Source organism: Manacus vitellinus, unplaced genomic scaffold (assembly GCF_001715985.3).
Source record: "Manacus vitellinus isolate BGI_N305 unplaced genomic scaffold, ASM171598v3 scaffold_1_pilon, whole genome shotgun sequence".
Lineage (NCBI taxonomy): Eukaryota > Metazoa > Chordata > Aves > Passeriformes > Pipridae > Manacus > Manacus vitellinus.
In genome coordinates, this window is record NW_021939396.1 from 42,460,526 (window position 1) to 42,479,167 (window position 18,642).

An 18,642-nucleotide genomic window follows, 5' to 3' on the forward strand; every position below is an offset into this window, starting at 1 on the left:
GGGAGCATTGAGGAAAACTCACGGTGTGCAAACATCCACGGCTCATAGACAGATAGCAGGTAGAAGCATCCCTACCTTTTGACTTTTGTGTGGAAGGACACTCACTCAGCCTTCCCCAAACATATGAAATGCTCTTTTATTCCATTCCTCTGTTCCTTCTGTCATTTCTGAGACCGATACATCAAAATAAGTAGTTGGTGCATTCTGTATTAGTTTATCTTATTGAGAAATGTGTGATTCTCTGACTTGGAAGAGTCACTCTGGTACTCAGGAAGGAATGGCTTTTTCCTATCCTTTCCCACTGTTTCTGGACAGAGTTGGCTTTTGCAGAAGGCTGTGAGCTCTTCAGTGAGAGGGTACATCTTCTCCACTGAAAAACAGTATGGTTGGCTTGTGGAGCACAAATAAATGAATATTATCAGTTTTTTAGGAAACCTCTATTCCTGCTTATTTCCATCGTTTATTTTCAGCTGATATTTGGTCAATCAGAAACATATCTGTGCTTGTTTACCATGTATTATACTTTTCTGAAAGCAATAGATGTAGAGTCTTAACAATGGAAAAGGCTCTCTCATGCAAGGTAAAAATGTAACAATAATTCAAAACCTTTCCTTGTTTTTTTGTAGGACGAGGCTGCTCCAGCTGACAAGCAGTACAAACAGGAGCCAGCCCAGGTCACTTACTCAACATCAGCTGTTTCCAGCACACAGGAGGTGTTGTACATCAACGGCAACGGGACCTACAGTTACCATAGTTACAGAGGACTCGGAGGAGGGCTGCTAAATCTCAGTGATGCTTCTAGCAGTGGTGAGTTTCCTTACAAAATGTGCCTGTGTGTATATGTGCTCATGTGTATGTTTCCCCCTGCTGTACAAAAAGCTAGTCCAAGGGGTTCAATATCCATAGGCTATTATAACATAATGAGCAGGAACAGAATCCTGCGAACAGCTACTGCTGAGCAAAATACTTGCTCACTGCATGCTAATCTCCTTTCAGTTTCAGGGGAATAATGCACAATAGGGCAAGACTGAACCATAAGTCTCCAACATGGCTGAGTAAAAAAAATGCCAGGTTAGACCTTCAGTTGATCTGTGTGACTTTATGAGAACTTACACTGTCATTATTGTCCTTGCCTATGCTGATCACAAAATGAGGCCAGTAGTTTCTTTTTGGCTCAGGTTTGAAAACGCTGAACTCTATATTGTGTAACATAAACGAATTGATGTAGATTTCTCGTGTGGTCTCACCAGCTACTTTAGTTTACTGCAGATAAGGATCTGGCATACCAAGTGTTAAGTGAGAAATCAGCATATCCATTTATACTCTAAACTAAAGATGATGCAGGTAAATATGTGTCACCATGAGGTTGTATGCCCCCTGAAAAAAACACTGGTGTCATTTATTTAGACAACATTCCTTTCTTCTTACATTGACATACTTTTGTAACAAACAAATTTAAGCAATTTGTAGTATTTGTTTGAAATAGTCCTTCATATTGATTTCATACAAATTGAAAGCAATACCCTTCTGATAAGAAGGGTGTTGTCTCTCTGTCAGAGAAAAGTGATTACTCTGGAAACCTGATGATCTTTTGCTTCCAAGAACTGTATTTAAAAAAATATCTCAGAGGATGGAGAAATCCCTGGATTTTTGCACTGGCTGATCCCTCTCTGACTGACAAGAGTGCCTTTCCAGGTAGATGGGCTGACTTAGGCAAGATGGTAATTGTTCAGCTACAGCCTCTATATTCAGCATGCTCAGCAATTTTCAAAACGCTGTCAGAGCTGCCGCCTGCAAGGAGATATTGGTATGCGGTTTCCTGGGGACCTTCAGTCATGTCTGCTTCCTTCCCCCCCCCAAAATTCTCAAAGATCTGTGAATGATTTGCTTCAAGTTTGCAACAGCTTTTAAAAAAATAATGTTTTAGTTGTCAAAAGTCTTTGACTTAAAGAGACTGAATTATGATTACAAGTGTTTCCATACGCATGAAAAGCACATCTCAGATACCGAATAAGGTCTCTGATCAAATATTTTTCTAAGAGTAAGACAGGCTATGGAAATCTGTTGTTTTGCAAAAATGCACAAGAACTTTAAAATTGTCTTTTACATTGTGACCAGAGAGGATCTGAGCCAGTTCTCACTGAAAACAGTTGGCATTTGCCCTTTACCCAACTAAGAGTAGGATTAAACTCCACATGTGTTATTTGTCAGCAAAAGCCATCAATATTGTCCTGGTTTATATAATCTTAAACTGTGAGGAAATGCAACTGTGTTTGTGTACTTGTTTTTCCCTTCAAATATCTTGTAATAGGATACATTTTCATAACTCTCATTTTTCAGTGAATTGTGGGATTTAGGCAATCTTCAGCATACAGTTTTAAAAAATGATGTACAAATTAAACACTATAAATTAGTGTTGCAACTTTTTCTTTGTACTTTTAACATAGACAACTCCAGTATTTTTTCACAATTAAAGCTCAAGATAGGTTTGCATACAGATATGCTCAAACTTTTCTTTTTCCTTGCCTTTCCCTACTTGTACTGGAAAATTTTGTCTGTATGTCCTCTTACTCTGGATGACCAGTGAGTTCTTCTATATGGCTGTGCATAGTTGGAAGGTTGTGCAAAGGTGTCTGTCTTCTCTACAGGGATCCTACAGGATCCAAAGTACGTAAGCGCCACGAACCCAAAGTCTGTGTGCCAGGACTTCAAATCAGTTGTTGATGGTAACAGTTTAATGAGGTTGCTGATTTGTGACCCACTTGCCATTTCAGAAAGATCATTAGGAAAGTTGTGGAAAGGCAACTCCATCAATGTCTTAGTTTCATTGGCACAAAACCAATCAGTAACCAACCTAATTATCTCTTAGCTATTGAGGGTAAATTGCTCTGGCTCTGTAGCTGGTTTCCCTACAGGAGAAATGCGAAGACTTGGAGGCCAGTTCTTTGGGACCTGTCAATCCTCTCTAATATGTCCATTTCTAGCTAAGAGGAGTGGATGGAGCTGCAATTGAGAGGGATAACCATTGCCCACCTGACAGACCTCACAGTCTCCTCATTACGCTGTTTCAAGGACTCTTCTTCCCAATATGCAAGGCCGTTACGATAGTTAATGATTTACTTCTCTGGAGAACAGGATATTTGATTGCAAATTGTTTTCAATACCTAAGAAGTAACTTAAGAACGCATTCCCTTTCCAATATAGTAACCTATCAAATGTTCTTGTCGCATTTACAGATGTTCTTCTAGTGTAAAAATAAATACACACCACAGTCAGAAAGTGTGTATAAACAAATATGGTCTGGTTTTGTGTATCTGCTAAAACAGAAAAAATGTTGCAATAGCTATCTAAAACTCACTGCTTGAATACCTATTTCTGGACCCTCCCCCACAGTACTATAATAAGTGTGTCCAATTAGCTCTTAATCTAGTAGTCCAACTGATGCATGTATTTTGTATTCTGTGACTCATTTAATTTGGTTATTTCCTCTCTATAAAGTTCATCGCTACCCTGATCTTACAGACTTAGCTATCTGTTCACCCAACTGTTTGGTGGCTCTGGCTCAGGGACCTTTCTGTGCCTGCTGTTGCAGTGCTTCCCTCCGCATGTGGAGGTCTGTCCTTCCACATGGCTAATTACAGAGCCATAATTAGCTACTTACACAACTGTATGGGGCAAGCTTTCATGCAACTGCTCAATATGAGCAAACAAAATGCAACAGCTTGTACAGTGACCCCGCCTTTATTATGGGCTGGGAAAAAACACAGAAGGAAAAGCTGTGGGCTTATAGCACCAAGGCATCTTTTCCCCCTCCTTTAAACTTTTTAGGCCAATCCAGCTCAACTGGAAACCTTCAGCAAGCAGTCTGTGGGTTGACAGAATCCGTCAGCCTGTAGATGTTAAAGAAGAGCTGCTCTTTGAGAAGGGTGGATTTCCACAGCTCTCTTTAAGGCTAATGCAGTTCCTGCTACAGAACTGAATGGAGAACCTCCAAGGTGGAATAGTTCAGTGGATGTAAACAAAATTTGCTTGCCAGATCCTAGCCAGCCACAAAGGCTGGCCCCCCTCCATCACACCTGGACTGAGCTTGGAAGAACGCCCAGCTTGAGGGCAGGAGGGTGAGGACAGGAGATACTGTTTGGGAGCAAAATCTCTTGCTGCTGCCAGGAGCTGCTAAAGTCCCTACATGCTGCCTGAGCCTCTCCTGATGGGGGGGGGGGGGGGATTGGCTTGTCTCCCCATGTGTTTCTGCTCAGGGGGTCTCTGTCTGCCCTCTCCTGATGACTGTCAGCTGTCAGTACTCTCAAAGTCATGTTGGGCTTCTTGGAGTAATATTCTTCACAGCCACTTCAATTCCTGAAGTACATTTTCTTTAAGAGGTGTGGAAAGTGTTTCTGCTGCCATTGCTGGGTTTCCTGAAGGTGATTTGGGGCTGTTTCTTTTGCATCATTGTCTGGTTTTCTAGGCAGAAATATCAGTCATTTCCCTTTGTGTGTGTAAAAGGAGGGTATTTCAGACTCAATGTCAGACTGGCCTTGCAGGACATGCTCTTGTGTCATGGTAAGACAAAGCAGCTGTTGTGTCTTCATTTCTCTGTACAGATCTGCAGCCCACCTCCACCACGGCCGCAACTCAGCACTGCATCCCTGGCACCACAAACGTCCAGTCCCCTTCCAGCTCAGGTGAGTCCTCTGGCGAATCCAAGTATGTTCACACCACAAGCAAATCCTGAGCCAAATCCTCAGCCTCCTCTCTCACTGGCAGGCCTGCAGACCATGACCAGTGGCCCAGTGGTCCAGCCAGTAGCTGCTGGACTCCCACCCCTCCCTGCTAAACCCACAGGTTGGCTAGCCAGGTTGAATGAGATTTTTGCTGTGGTTGCTCGCTCCACCTCTTCTTTATACCTCTACTCTTGCACAGTCTTCTGTGTTCTCAGATGACATCAGGGCAAAGCAGCTTGTCTCTGACACAGCTGGAACTGAGAGCATGAAGAAACACAGAACAAGAGTAATAGAGTTAGGAACCTGGGACAGTGTGTTTAATCTCATTTTAAAAAAAGACAAAACATGGGGTTGGAAGAAGTTAAATGGTTTGACCTATGTTTTGGCAAAGGTGAGAATTTCTTGCTGGGAAATGCTGGATGAATTCTGAATTAAAATCTTCCCCAGATTCCTCTTTCTCCTTCCTCATCCTCTTCAAATTATTAGATACATGGCACATGCAAGTATTAGTCTGTTTCCACTATATATAGGAATGGAAATGGAATGTCTGTGGATACATTGGGCAGTATCCTACTTTTCTGCCTCTGCGCAAAGCTGAGGAGACAATTGTTAAAGTATCACAGGTATATGGCACATACTTAAACCCCTGTGGTGGATAGAAAGGATCTCACATAATCATTTAATCACAGACCAGTATTTTTGCAGATCATTGAAAATGAATGATGTTCAGTCGCTGTAGGCATTTCTGTGTTTTCATATCTCTTTCCTCAGGCAAAACTAGCTGAAGGTGTGTTTTCCAGAGGGAAATGTATAGAAGGGAGAAAGAAGCTTAAAAGGTCCAATTCATTAATCCCTCTTTTCTTGATCTCTCCTGGCACTTGAAACAATACTTTTAGGAACATCTGCTCTGTTTGAAGGCAGGAGGAAAAGAAGCATTGACAGATGCATAATATCACAATGAAACATTTGTGCTATAATAAATACATCTGATATTGAGAAAAAGATAGCATACTTTGATAGTTTTTTTAATTTAGTTTTCTTGGAGTATATGGTAATGTAATATATACTCCCATCTAAAACCACTCATGGGGAAAAATGGGGAGAGGAGAATAGGTGCCATAGAAAAGATACATGCAAAAGATTTCAAAGCATGGGCAAATGTATTTTTTCTATAAATAAGTGTCACTGCTTTTTGCATCTTCACTGATGAAAAAGGTTGCTTAACTATTAATGAAAATGTAGAAGCACAGATGCTTAAGCACATAAAGCTTTTTAAGATTATTTTTTTATTCTACATTATTATCTACAATAGTGATAAGCATTTTGAGAGTCACTGACGCATTTATTATTCTTTCAGTAGTTGTTAATTATGAGATTGGTAGCTACTCAGTGACAACATACAATTCTTAAGGGAATTTTGCTGAGACAGTTGATAGTGTCTAAGCAATCAGTATCAGCACATCTACATCTGACCCATATTTTGGAATTTGATATAAATCATGTTGGTAATGAGTAGTGCATGAGGCAATAACTAGTTCCATTAAAGTCTTGCAATTTACAGAAAAGCCATTTGTTCCACAGTGTATTTAATGGCAGACATTCTTTGCAGCTAATTTGATAAATGTTTGTCTAGCACACGAAGTGGGTTTTTAGAGTTTTATATTCATCTTGATGTGGCTCCAACAAGAACAATTTCACCTCACAGGGGAAATTAGGTCCTTGTAACTCAACAGAGGTAGTAAATAAAAAATATTCCCATGTTAAAGTGTCAATAGGGTGGCCTGAACAAGAGGCAGAGCAACAATACTTTAGTCTTCTGAAAGAGTATAAAAGAAACGATCTGTCTCAGCAATTTGTTTAGCCCACTGCTTGGGAGAATGTTGTGTTGTTATAAAAACATGGGAGCTGACAACTTTGCATTATAATAGTATGCACAAAGAGTAACAAAGAAAGAAAATGAAGTTTCCTGTCTTAATCTCTGTGATATATGATTAATCTTTGCTTGCACATACAGACATTGTGGAACCTGATAATGTTGGCAATCAAGATTTTTAATTGCTGTGAAGTGCTCCAGAATAGGAAGCAGTATGTTAAAATGTGCAATAACACCTTGGAGGAATCTGACACTGCAAAATTCACTACAAAAATATTCATATTACCCTCTGTATAAGTACACACTTCCTTGTTCCTGTGAGGACTGGCACCTTAATAAATAATGTTAAGTACATTGAGGAAATAGTAAAGATAGTTATTAAAAGAAATGAAGTGAATTAAAAGAAGTGAAGCTGTTCAGCTTTTCCCAGATTTAATCATCTGTAGTGATGGCTTCTAGAGATAGATGTACATGAAGTGTCTACCTTAACTAGCTATTTTAAGCCTTCTAGAATAGCTGTGATTTATTAGTCTGGTTAAAGAGATGTGGTAGATGTGAATAAAGTTTAGGTTTCTGTGTTTCAGTGGTTGATTTTCATAAAATTACACAGAAAAAAATCTACACTATTAAAAATAAGGTGCACTTATTTCTTATTTTCTAAGTGACTGATGAAGCTACAAATAAGTTATAGCATCTTAGTATTTAGCAGCCTGGACAATCTTTGAGAATCTCTATTACTGCCAGTGAGTGTCTCTCATAGCTGTTAAAAGCTGAGACCAATATAATACATCCTGGGACTAATCTCTGAGTGAGATATTCACCCAGATATAAAGCTTGGGCTCTCATAGGCAAGATTTAAAGGTGAGATGAAGGGGTCATGTAACACAATTAAAAGAACTAAAATCCTTATCCCTACATCAGGCATGGCTTGGTCTCTTTCTGTTCAGCTCTCTGCCAGCACATGTAGCTTCCCTTCCTGAAAAAGCATGGGTGTAGTTAGTGTCCCAAAACCATAGCCATGGAGACTTTTCTCTCTGGGTGAATTTGTTTGCTTTTTTTCTCAGGGGGCTTTTCTTTGAGGGGAAGGAGGACAGCACTGAGACATGTTAAGTGCAAAGCAGGAGTTGGGGAATGAAGTATAATCCTATTTTCCTAGTATATAGAAATTAAAAAGAAACCCAAAACAAACCAGCAAGTAGTTTGAAGTAGCTGAGGTAAATTAAAATCTGAGATATCATATTTCCTTTGTATACAAGAGCTCTGATACAACAGAAATCTCCCAGACCAATGGTTTTGGGTCTTGACTGTCTCTTGTGTATACACACTGCTATCCAGGTATTTCTAGTACCTTCAGGGATGCAAAGATAAACATTATGAAGAGTTAAGAAAATTTTCCTCATAATAGTTAATCCAGACATCTAGGAATATAGGACCAGAGCTTCAGTTTGGGACCCTATAAACTTGTGAGGACTTCGACTGTTTTGTGCATGCTGTACATCTGGTCTTCTAGTTTTCCTTTCAGAGCAGTGTTTTGAGTTACCAGCTTTGTAAGGAAAACCTGAGAGATTTCCATGAGAGATTTCCGAGAACATTTCCATGAATTTTCTACCTATGAGTGAAATAAACCAATATCCTATCTCTTTACTTAAAATCTGATTACCAATGAGAAAAGCCCTTCAGGTACATCTCATAAAACGATACGCTCTGCTGCAGAAACTTTGTTCTGCCAGTTATTGTGTGTGTGTGTTTTTGGCTGTTACATGAATGAGAGTCAAGGAAAGAACATAAAAGTTAAAGTAGGTTCATATGGAGCACAATGCCCTCAATATGTCAGTGGTAGCTTTTTCACTACCTCCTCAATAAACATAGAAGTCTTTAATGGCTTCTTACAACCATTCAGTCCAACTGCCTTTGTGATTTGTATACCATTCTTTTCTGTGCTGGGTTAGGATTTTACTTAGAAATATCCTCTGAGCCTCTTCACACTGTGATGGTTTTCCTGCAGTGTGCGGTCACACCGAAACAAGTTCACTGAGCTAATTGTCCTTTTATTTATCCTTTGTACACTGGAAGTCATTTAAAAGTCAGTTCATTTATGCCAGTGTAAAACTGGATAATACAGTTGTAAGGATAAGTGCTGCTCATGCTAGTTGTATAGTAGGAAGCCAGATCTAATAGGACCCTTTCTGTTTGAGTAGTTTCTTTTCATAGTTCCAGCTCTGCTTTCATTCACTCAAGGGAAGATTTTTCATTAACTTCAGTGAGTCTAGGGACAAGAATCTCTACATTCTTTGTGGTCTTGGCTGTACCTCTGCATGAACATAAAAGAAAGTAAGGTTTATGACTAGATCTTAAGCTTCTAGAAATCAGACTTCTCTTTCCATTAGTGCTTAGGACTGTGAGTCTGGTTTTGAATCTTGTGATTTAGTGGCATTATTTAGGAGAACTTCCAGAATATGAATTGGTGTCTTCTGCATTTCTAGAGTTGAATATGCTAAATTTTTAAATTATTCCAGTCTTTTCTGGGAAGCCTTGGCATTGACATATGTTGTCCTAATCAAATTGAACAGTGTAATTTTTCTCATAGGAAAACAAGATGCATTGCTCTGGATAGCTAGACCCAAATTTCCAGGAGAGTACTAAGATCAGGCTAGTCTGATCTTCTGCCTGCCAAAAGTATAGGTTTGCTACGCTGTCAAAATGAATGTGCAGTATTTTCCAGACTTGCGCATAATATACTGCTTGATAGGTATACTTGCCATCTGTATCCTTCTATGAATGCTTTAAAAAGTCCTCAGTCCAATTCTACCTGTCCAAGTTTATGCTCCAAGAAGAAAAAATGTTTAAAGTGGAAAATGCAAACCTTTCATAAAAGCACCATGCATCTTAGCTGGTTAATAACTGATCAAACAGCCAAGGAAATTCCACACAAAGCTGAAGTTCACAATGGCAGATTTTTTACTGATCACAGTAACCTGCAGACTGCTCTAAGGACTGCTTGTCTTCTGCATGCAGCATACGTGGTCTTGAGAATATTCTGTGAGGAAAAGTGCTAAGCATATTGCTATAAGCTGCCAATGCAACACAGTGATTGCTACAGACTCTCTTGTCAGTGTTCCGGCCTTACAAGATCCTTGCAATATATTGCCAGCTGTATGCAGCCCCTCACAGATGATAGTGTACTCCTCACTGTAGCAGCCAGATTGTCACCAGCCTAATCTCATTCGTGAGCAGCTATTTATGTAAGTGATCAGACGGCGTCAGGCTAGTCATGTGAATGACCATTTATCTACGTCTGCGAGGGATTCACAATCTGGTCCCATGCTGATTGAAGCATAAAATAGCTATCTAGAAAACATAAGTTTGATTTTCTGTGATAAAAATTGCAAGTGTACAAATTGCTATGAAGTTTACAATGGCAGTTGGAGCTGGGGGAGGCACAGGAGACGAACCTTCTGCTTGCTCACCAGCATCAGATCCCAGGACAGTGCTGGGGTGCAAGTAGCTTACTCTGTTAGGATACCCTCCCGGAGGGTAGTTTTCTGCTGCAGCAAGACTTACTCCTCATGTTCTGTAAGTGGGGTCTGTGATACATAAATATAAATCTCTGTGGTTCTTGTCAAGGCAACTGGTAACAGAACAGCTATTGCTTATTTCTCCTACTTCTCACTGACACTCAGCTGAGAGCAGATTTTACTACTCTGCATCTGTAGCTACAAATCTGTGAAATGCCTCTGACAGCAGATCTGAAGCTTCTTTTCTTTTCCTTTGCTATCTGCAGGTCCAACAGATCTCAGTATGAAGAGGCAATTAGCAACCAGCTCTGGATCCTCCAGTAGTTCAAGCTCTAGACCCCAGCTGAGTCCAACTGAAATAAATGCAGTGAGGCAGCTTGTGGCAGGGTATCGAGAATCAGCCGCATTTTTATTGCGTTCTGCAGATGAACTGGAAAACCTTATTTTGCAGCAGAACTGAGTCATGTGACCTTCACACCGGCCTGGTCTTATCTCAGAATTTCCACTAATGACATTTTGATTTCCCAGAGCACACACTTCAGTTACTGCACGGTCTTTTAGGAGAGTTAATTACCATATTGCCACACTGTTCTTGATCCATAAAGTGATGTGTTAAGGTGCTTCAAGTGAACTTCGACCTCTGGTATTTCCGAGGTACTTTACTGTGTCCAGCCTATTGCTTTTGTTTTAGTGTGTCAGCATAAATATCGAAAAAGTGGCTAGAATTAACTCATTCTAACAAGTGGAGGAAACAGAAGATGCTGTGATGGTTTTTCAAAAAAGTGGTTCAAGATCCAAGTGCAATATTAGTGGAATGTGATACTGACTCATTGGACTTAAAGCTGCAGTATATGGCAAAACATTGCCAAATGTCCTGTTGCTACAGGGCACAATTGCAATTAAAAGGATCTTGTATTTTAAAAAAATGTAATTTTTATAAAAAAACAAGACAAATGATTTTTGTTTTCATTCAAGATTTTTCATTTTTACTTTGGTAAACTTTTTCACTGGTCCTGAAAATGTTTTGAGGAGCTATTTTAAGTCCCCCTTTCCTCTCTTGAACCCCCAGCTGTGCCCTTCTCCCCAACTTCATATTCTTTCTACAACGAGTAACTCTTGATGCTGGATAATTCCTCCCCTGTGTACTGTAAATTGTCATCTATGGAATACCTTCCAAAAAAAGCATGCATTTCCTGCATTCATACCATTCTCAACTCCATTCTGTAATATATTGCAGCTTTATTAGCAATTAATAAAGAGTTGAGCATTTTTTTAAAAAGACATATCGTTGACAAAAAAAAAAAGATAAATTGATTTCTTACGGTGAACTCATCTAACTCCATGATCACTGCTGCTGTCTTATACAAGTCCCTCTAGTTGTGATTGGATGTAGATGATGAATGTTAAGAGGTTGCAAGTGACAATCTGAAAATTTGCACTCTTGTGTGTATTTATTTTTTTTCCTTAATTTAAACAAAATTCTTACCAAGGAAGGTCATTGACACTTCTGGTATAATTTGTATAATTCCCAGGCCTAGCTAAAACCTGTACAAAACTGTAAATGGATGCAGCTGCAACTATAATAAAACTATTCTCTCCCCTTCCCCACTCTTCCCAACCCCTCTATTTCTTATTTTATAATATTGATTACACATTAATGGTGTTTTCTTTGTGCACTAAGGCAGGCTTCTTTTTAAGTATATAGAAAAAAGTACTTTAGTTTATGCTTACTGTACTATCTGTTCTATTGTTTAGCTTTTGTTGAATAACAAGTTTCTTGTGCATTCCTAAATTTGCCTTATTTCATGTACAAAATTTTATGTAATTCCGTTTTTGACAATGAGTTTAAGGCATCAGTGATATTTTATATCTACTTGTTACATATAGTTTTCCAAGTAATGACTGTGATTGTGACCAAGTAATGTGCACTTTTTCTTGTAACTGTGGACATTGCTATGCTTTTTTTTCTCTAGTGTTTCTAGAATTACTGTTGCTTACAGTTATGTAAAAGAAAAAGAACTTTTGTGATACTGTTGGTGAATATTAATGTGAAAAAGCCTATGAAATATGAGTATTTTGGAGGTACATAGATACACAACCATCTCTAAGTTGTGGACTGATGTTCACGTATTTAAATGAGAATTCAAAACCTGAGGGCTGGAATCATTTCCTCTGTTTTGTTTGGGTAAATAAACAGATTTCTGTGTTTAAATACATGATTGTGAAACATTGTAACATTTAAATTGAATAGTATTTGAAGATATAACTATTATTGTCTTTAAACAGGGAAAAGGGCCTTCTGTCCAATTTATGCAGATGCTCAAACATCATTTCTCAAAACTATTGAGTAAATCCAGTAGGCTGATCTAGCTGGAGCTTTGTATTGATGAAGAATTTCCTCAATAAGAGCAGAAGTGGGTGGTCTATAAATAAGGAGAACGACTCAACAACATTTTATAATTTAAAGTTGGCTGGAGGGAACACTATTTTGTCACTCCACTTTTATTCTTAAAAATCTATTGGATGTCTTTTTAGAGGCACCTATTCTTGGATATGAGAATATCACTGCAAATTCTTACTAGTTGCTACTCGTCACTTGGGAGGTGTGTTTGTTCCTAACATCACCTCACCATGCTCGTGAAAGCTTACAGCTTGTCACTACCAGAGATGTGCGGTTGCCTCAGCTTTTCTCTCACCAGGCATTCAAAAGCCAGTTGAAAGCCATGTGCCTTTTTCCTCTCTTCCACTTTCAAATATTTACACCTTCTTCTGTCCCTTGCATGCCAGGAGGGGATGAAGCAGGTACCTTGTGCCAGGTCACTGTCTTGGCCACATCCAAAGAAAAGCTCTGGCATACATCTTCCACAGAGAAGACTGACAACTATGCCTAGGTTTTGAAGTTTCCTTAGTCCAATTGCGCAGGGCATTGTGCCTCGAACTGCCAACTAAGTAGCAATCAGCAGTTTGTCCAAGAGGCTGTTTGCCAGCCAGGAAAGCCTCACTGGTTTTCAAGCTGTCTTGGTAAATCCAGATAAAGCCGATAAGCTAGACGATGAAGCAAGAAATTTGCTTCAGTGTTCTACCTTCTGGCTGTTCTTTCTTCTCCCTCAATTACTCATTCTCTTGAGGGAGAAGTAGGAAATTGGGGGTCACTATACAACCTTTGAGGTCTATGGCTAGTCTCTCCTTTTCTCCTGCTCCCTTCCCAGCCTACTTTGATAGTTCTCCGAGTGTGTGTTCTCCAGTATGTCTTCTGCACGTATCCTCTTCTTCAGCCTTCTCTGAAATATTAAGGGCCTTCTTCAATTATAGGAGCAATTGATGTCCTCCTCAAAAGTCTCATACAGATACTCAACAGTAATAGTATCCTCAAGTGGTTTATCTGTGCCAAATTCCAGCAGACTGATGGAGTTCTTACTCTACAGCTGTTTCCCTCTCTAAGTGCTGGGTTTATTCATCTCTTCTTTGGAACGATCATAGAGATTCAACTATAGTTTTAACTTCCTCTTCTTCTAAGAGGGTACTGAATTTCAGGCCTATCCTATGAAGAAGAGACTGTAAATCTCTGTCCACTTTGGGTGTGCAAATCTAGAGCATCGCAATTAAATTCGTCTCCTGAATCCAGGTCTCAGAGCCACCTAATCTGTCTGCTTTGAACTTTCTAAGGCAGTAAAGGCACAAGGGGAGAAGATCTTGCTCCAACTATGTATTTAGTCAGATACCCAGCAATAACCTCAGAGTTATTTCCTTCTCTTATCCACATCTTCTGTAATCAACGCCTGATCACCTCAGCCTAAATATTGCTGTTAGGATAAGGCCAGCTCCTTCCAGCATGGGCATGTCCCCTGAGTACACAAGCTTAAGGCTGCCTTCAGAAAAGCATTGTCTCCCTGATTTCCAGGGTAGTTTTCATTGGTAGGGCAGGCCACTGTGGATAGTTTCTTTTGATGCAACTTTGGGTTGTGAGAGTGGACAATCTGACCAGCTTATCAACTAACCAGATTTGTTTACTGCTTTTGATGCCAGCTGGGAAACTGGAGTCAGAAAACATGAAAAGAGATCTGGAGCCAAAATTTTTTATCCAGATTGGCACCTTGCTCCCTGTCATCGAAGGAGAACACCACTGTACCAGCCACGATGAGTATCAAAAGCCACAGAAAGACTATATATAGGTAATCAAGTAAGTAAGTAAGCAAGTTTTGACATATTCTAAAGCTGCCCATCCTGCATGGAGAAGAAATTTCCTGAAAGATAGAAAGCAGATGAATACATACATGACTGTGGTTATAAAAATAATTGGAAAACAGTTATACTGAAGTGACTGAATATTCTTGCTGTAATGACCTGAGTCCCTGATGAGTACAGTTTAGGTGGAGGTAAGTTTTGTTGGTAAAACTCCATTGAAATAAGGAACAATTTAATATCTCTCAAGTTCCTAGCACTGTGTTAAAAGACTTGCTATAAATTTGTTGAAACTCCTCTGAATTTGGCTTTGAAGGGCTTGTGAGGCATTCACAAGGAAGACATATGTTTTTCTATATAAAGAAAAGCTGATCTTGGTAGATCCTGGAGTTAGGAGCTAGTCCCAACTCCAACCACTACTGAAAAATACCAGCACGTGAAAAAGAGTTGCGAAACAATGGCAGAAATCAAGCAATGACATACAGGTGGTTACTGGATTAAATATGTAAGAATATAAAATTTCTGTACTAGACAAGATCAGTTGTTCACAGCCTGGTATTCTGTCTCTGATAATGTATAAAAGAGATAAAACTGTGCCAGACATAGCAGACCAGAGGAACAGAGCAAGCACTTAGCAAGAATTTCTAAATGCACATCCATGGCCTACAACAGCTTGAGGCTCCAGTGGGTTGTCCTTGGCAGGCAGGTAATCACTCACCCTCTCACTCACTCCCCACAGTGGCACAGGGAGAGGAGAGGGAAAAAACGAGGGTTGAGTAAGTGAAGAATGAAAAAAGAAAAAAAGAGATGCAAAGGCAATCCCTTACCAATTCCCACCAGCAGGTCCCCAAGCAATGGCTACTTTGGACACATACCTTGCCACAATTCCCCCCACATTTTTGTTGCCAAGAATGAAGTCATATAGTATGGTATATCATTAAAAAGTATCACAAAAGAGAAATGAGTTGCTTGAGGAGATACAACCTGTGAATGCCTGGGTCTGTTGACCCCTTTCCATTGTCAGGACTAAATCAAATGTAAAAGGGTAAAGGGAAAAGGGTACAGAAATGGTTTTTTACCCCTACCCAAATTAACTGCTTAAATCTCTCTTTCACCACTGAATAAAGGAGCACAAAGGAGCTGGAAAGGTTGTAAAATTACTAACTGCTTTGTGAATAGAAACTTTATGTTGTGCCACCTAATTCAGTTAATTTGTCCAAGTATGGAGAAAGATATTTTATGCAAAATTTTTTACTCCCTTTCCTAATGATGTGTGGAAACACAAAGGAAGAGTTCTAATTATTGTGACTATATATATATAATTTGATTTGTAAGTACACCTTTGCTGTGGTAAGCCAACTATAAAATTATGGTGTAAGGAGAGCTGGGAGAAGGATCCAGTAAATGGATAGGCTTGTTGTGGTTTTCTTGACTCAGCAGGGAGGTAGATTACAGTAGCTAATTAAAAAGAAACAGTGTTACCAAATTTTCAAGGTTTTCTAGAAGAGAACTTTTTAATTCAAGTTTTTCCTAATGCTCCCCTGGAAAATTATGTCATTTAATTTTTCCCTTTTTCCTGCAAGGCTGCTGTTTCGTTATTGTAGGGTTACTAATGAGTTCTTGATGCTGGGTTTTTTTTTTTACACTCAGTCACAACACAGTGAAGCACTCATAGCAGGAAAAGCAGTAGGAAAAACTAGAAAAATAGGAAGGACAAGTATTATTAATATTCCAAACGTCTTTCTTTAACTGTTTTAAATTAATTTTATTTATGGTTGCCAGCTAACAGTGCTTCAGCACCACAAGCTTGACCTATTTATTTCCTCTCATATTCTGTAGCAGGGAGGGAAGGATTTCCTCTGTGGAGGAATAGCTTCTAGCTGAGAAAAACTCTTACTGCCCTAGCCAGCAAGCAACCTTATCAGCAGTGTTCACTGGCTGCCCCTGATATTTGAAAATTGCAAGCTCCAAGGGATGCTTACCTTGCAGACCCATATTCTAATAATTAGAGGCATGGGCTAATGTCTCTGTCCAGTCTATTTATACTATATTAAACTATATATATAAATCAATTTCAGCTATAAATAACAACAAAAATAAAATTAGGGATTTAATAGAAATCTTTAATATCCAACATAGAGTTGGAACATTTAATTGTCTCAGGGTAAAGTATAAAATTATATGATTTCTCCTTTTTAAAAAAATACTATTAGTATTGTTTGTTTACAGTACCAAGAGTTCAGATTTCTTCTGCTATGTGGGGAAATCTCTACAGTGCAAATCCACCTTTTTCTTTAGACTCAAGGACTTGATTGACTTGTTTGGTGTCCGAGAAGGCAGCACATCCCATTTAGTCTCCCTGCCAAGTTCTTCATCAGCCTGTTACCTTACAAACAATGAAGATAAAAGGCTTGAAATCATGCTCCATTGAAAAACTACCACATGATTATTGACTAAAGTTTATTGGTTTGAACACCAAATCATTTAGATTCTGGTAGAATCATATAATCAAAGAATGGGTTGGGTTGGAGGGAACCTTCAAAGACCATTTGTCCAACCTCTCTCCATGGGCAGGAACAAGTTTCACTTGCTTGAAGTCCTGTCCAACCTGGCCTTGAACACTTCCAGGGCTGGAGCATTCACAGTTTCTCAGGGTAACTTTTTCAGTGCCTCACCACCTGCATTGTAAAAAATGTCTTCCTTATATTCTATATAAATTTACCCTCTTTCAGTCTAAAATCATTGCTGCTTGTCACTACAGACCTTGATAAAAACTTCCTTTCTGTCTTTCTTATATAGTGGAAGGCTGCTCTAAGAGCCTTCTCTTCTCTAGGCTGAACAACCCCAACTCTTTCAGTGTTTCCCCATAAGGGAGGTGCTCTAGCCCTCTGACTGTTTTCTTGGCCTTCCTCTGAACCTCCTCCAGCAGGTCTGTGTCTTCCTCGTATGGGGGACTCCAGAGCAGGCTACACTTTTAATGAGGCAAGCAAGGATACGACTGTCTTTCTGGCTTGCAAGTGCACATTGCTGGATCACGTCCAGTTTTTCATCCACCAGTATTCCCAAGCCTTCTCCACTCTCAATCCATCCATTCCTCAGTCTGTATTGATATTGAGGGTTGCCCCGACCCAGGTGCAGGACCTGGCACTTGACCTTGTTGAGCATGATGAGGTTAACTTTGGTCCACTTCTGGCATCCCAGAGGAATCAATCTCTTGACCCATTACTAGAATATGCATAGGAGTAGGCTGTTATGATGCTACAGAAAAGCTCTCATTCCCAATGGCCTTTTGTATTCTCTGTATGCTTGAACTGAGAAGTTTTTGGAAAATCTCTGAGAAATGTTATAGTTCAAATATTGTGGGAAGTTTGAGGAAGTTTCAGTGGTAGTACAAAAAATCTTCCAGTGTCACTGGGACTTCAGGCTGATATTTTAGAACTTGAAAGAGGCTTCCACTGCCAAGAAACTGAGAGAGAAATATGGTTACGAGCTGTCCCTCTGTACATCATGCTAGATGGTACATTTTTAGGATGTAAAGAAGTGAAAATTAGGCTTCTTTGCTCAAAAAGGGCCATCTGCCCATCCTTGTCACTATAAAAGGACACTTTTTTCTTTTCTTCTGTAGGGGAAAATGAGAATATTAACAAGGATACTGATTATTTACTAGCCTTCTACTGCCCCCTGCCAATAAGAGGATGTCATTGTTATGGTAATACAGTGTGAATAGCATGACATGATGACAGAAATCAGTAGACATTGGGTGTTCTAATGAGCAGGAACCCCTGAAAGGACTCTGCAGACCCAGATCTGTTCATCTGAAGTTACTTGAGTCAAGACTCAACTCAACACATATTGAATAGTCACATTTTACTCTACTTGTCAACATTTTGTTCACTAAATTTATATTAGTGAACTATTAGAGTTACCTACAATTCAAATCATGCAGATCCTGTCCCAGGCTGTGCATAACAGCTATTGAGGCTACTCCTGAATGGGAAAAGGGGGGAGACTTGTTGAACAGAGAGCAGCTCTCAAGCTGAGAGCTTAGAAGATCTTTATAGAAATGAGAAGCATTCACCTAAGCCATAGCTTCAGGCTTTAGCAAACCTCACAAACAGGGTACAATTGCTTACAACGCAGCCACCTCCTGCACAGTGGTCCTGGTTCCCTCTAGTTTATATACTGAGCAAGATGCCATATGGTATGGGTTATCCCTTTGGCCAGCTGGGGTCAGATGTCCTGGCCATGCTCAGTCATTGCTTCTTGTGGCTCCCAGCCTGCCTGCTGGTGGGGTGGGATGAGAAGCTGAAAAATCCCTGACCCTTACTTAGCAACAACTAAAATATCAGTG

At 39.6% G+C, this 18,642-nt stretch overlaps 1 protein-coding gene across 5 annotated transcripts in view; it reads left to right on the top strand.

The window, feature by feature from the left end:
* NOL4 (nucleolar protein 4) overlaps positions 1 to 12,325 on the top strand; it is a 189,044-nt gene extending 176,719 nt beyond the window's left edge. For all 5 annotated transcript variants that reach the window (XM_018080525.3, XM_018080540.3, XM_018080531.3 and 2 more), the window contains 3 exons: positions 627 to 807; positions 4,602 to 4,682; positions 10,376 to 12,325. In XM_018080525.3, coding sequence (XP_017936014.1) covers positions 627 to 807; positions 4,602 to 4,682; positions 10,376 to 10,569 — 456 coding nt within the window. In that variant the 3' untranslated portion in view covers positions 10,570 to 12,325. The remainder of the gene's footprint in view (positions 1 to 626; positions 808 to 4,601; positions 4,683 to 10,375) is intronic.
* The last annotated feature ends 6,317 nt before the right edge of the window (positions 12,326 to 18,642 follow it).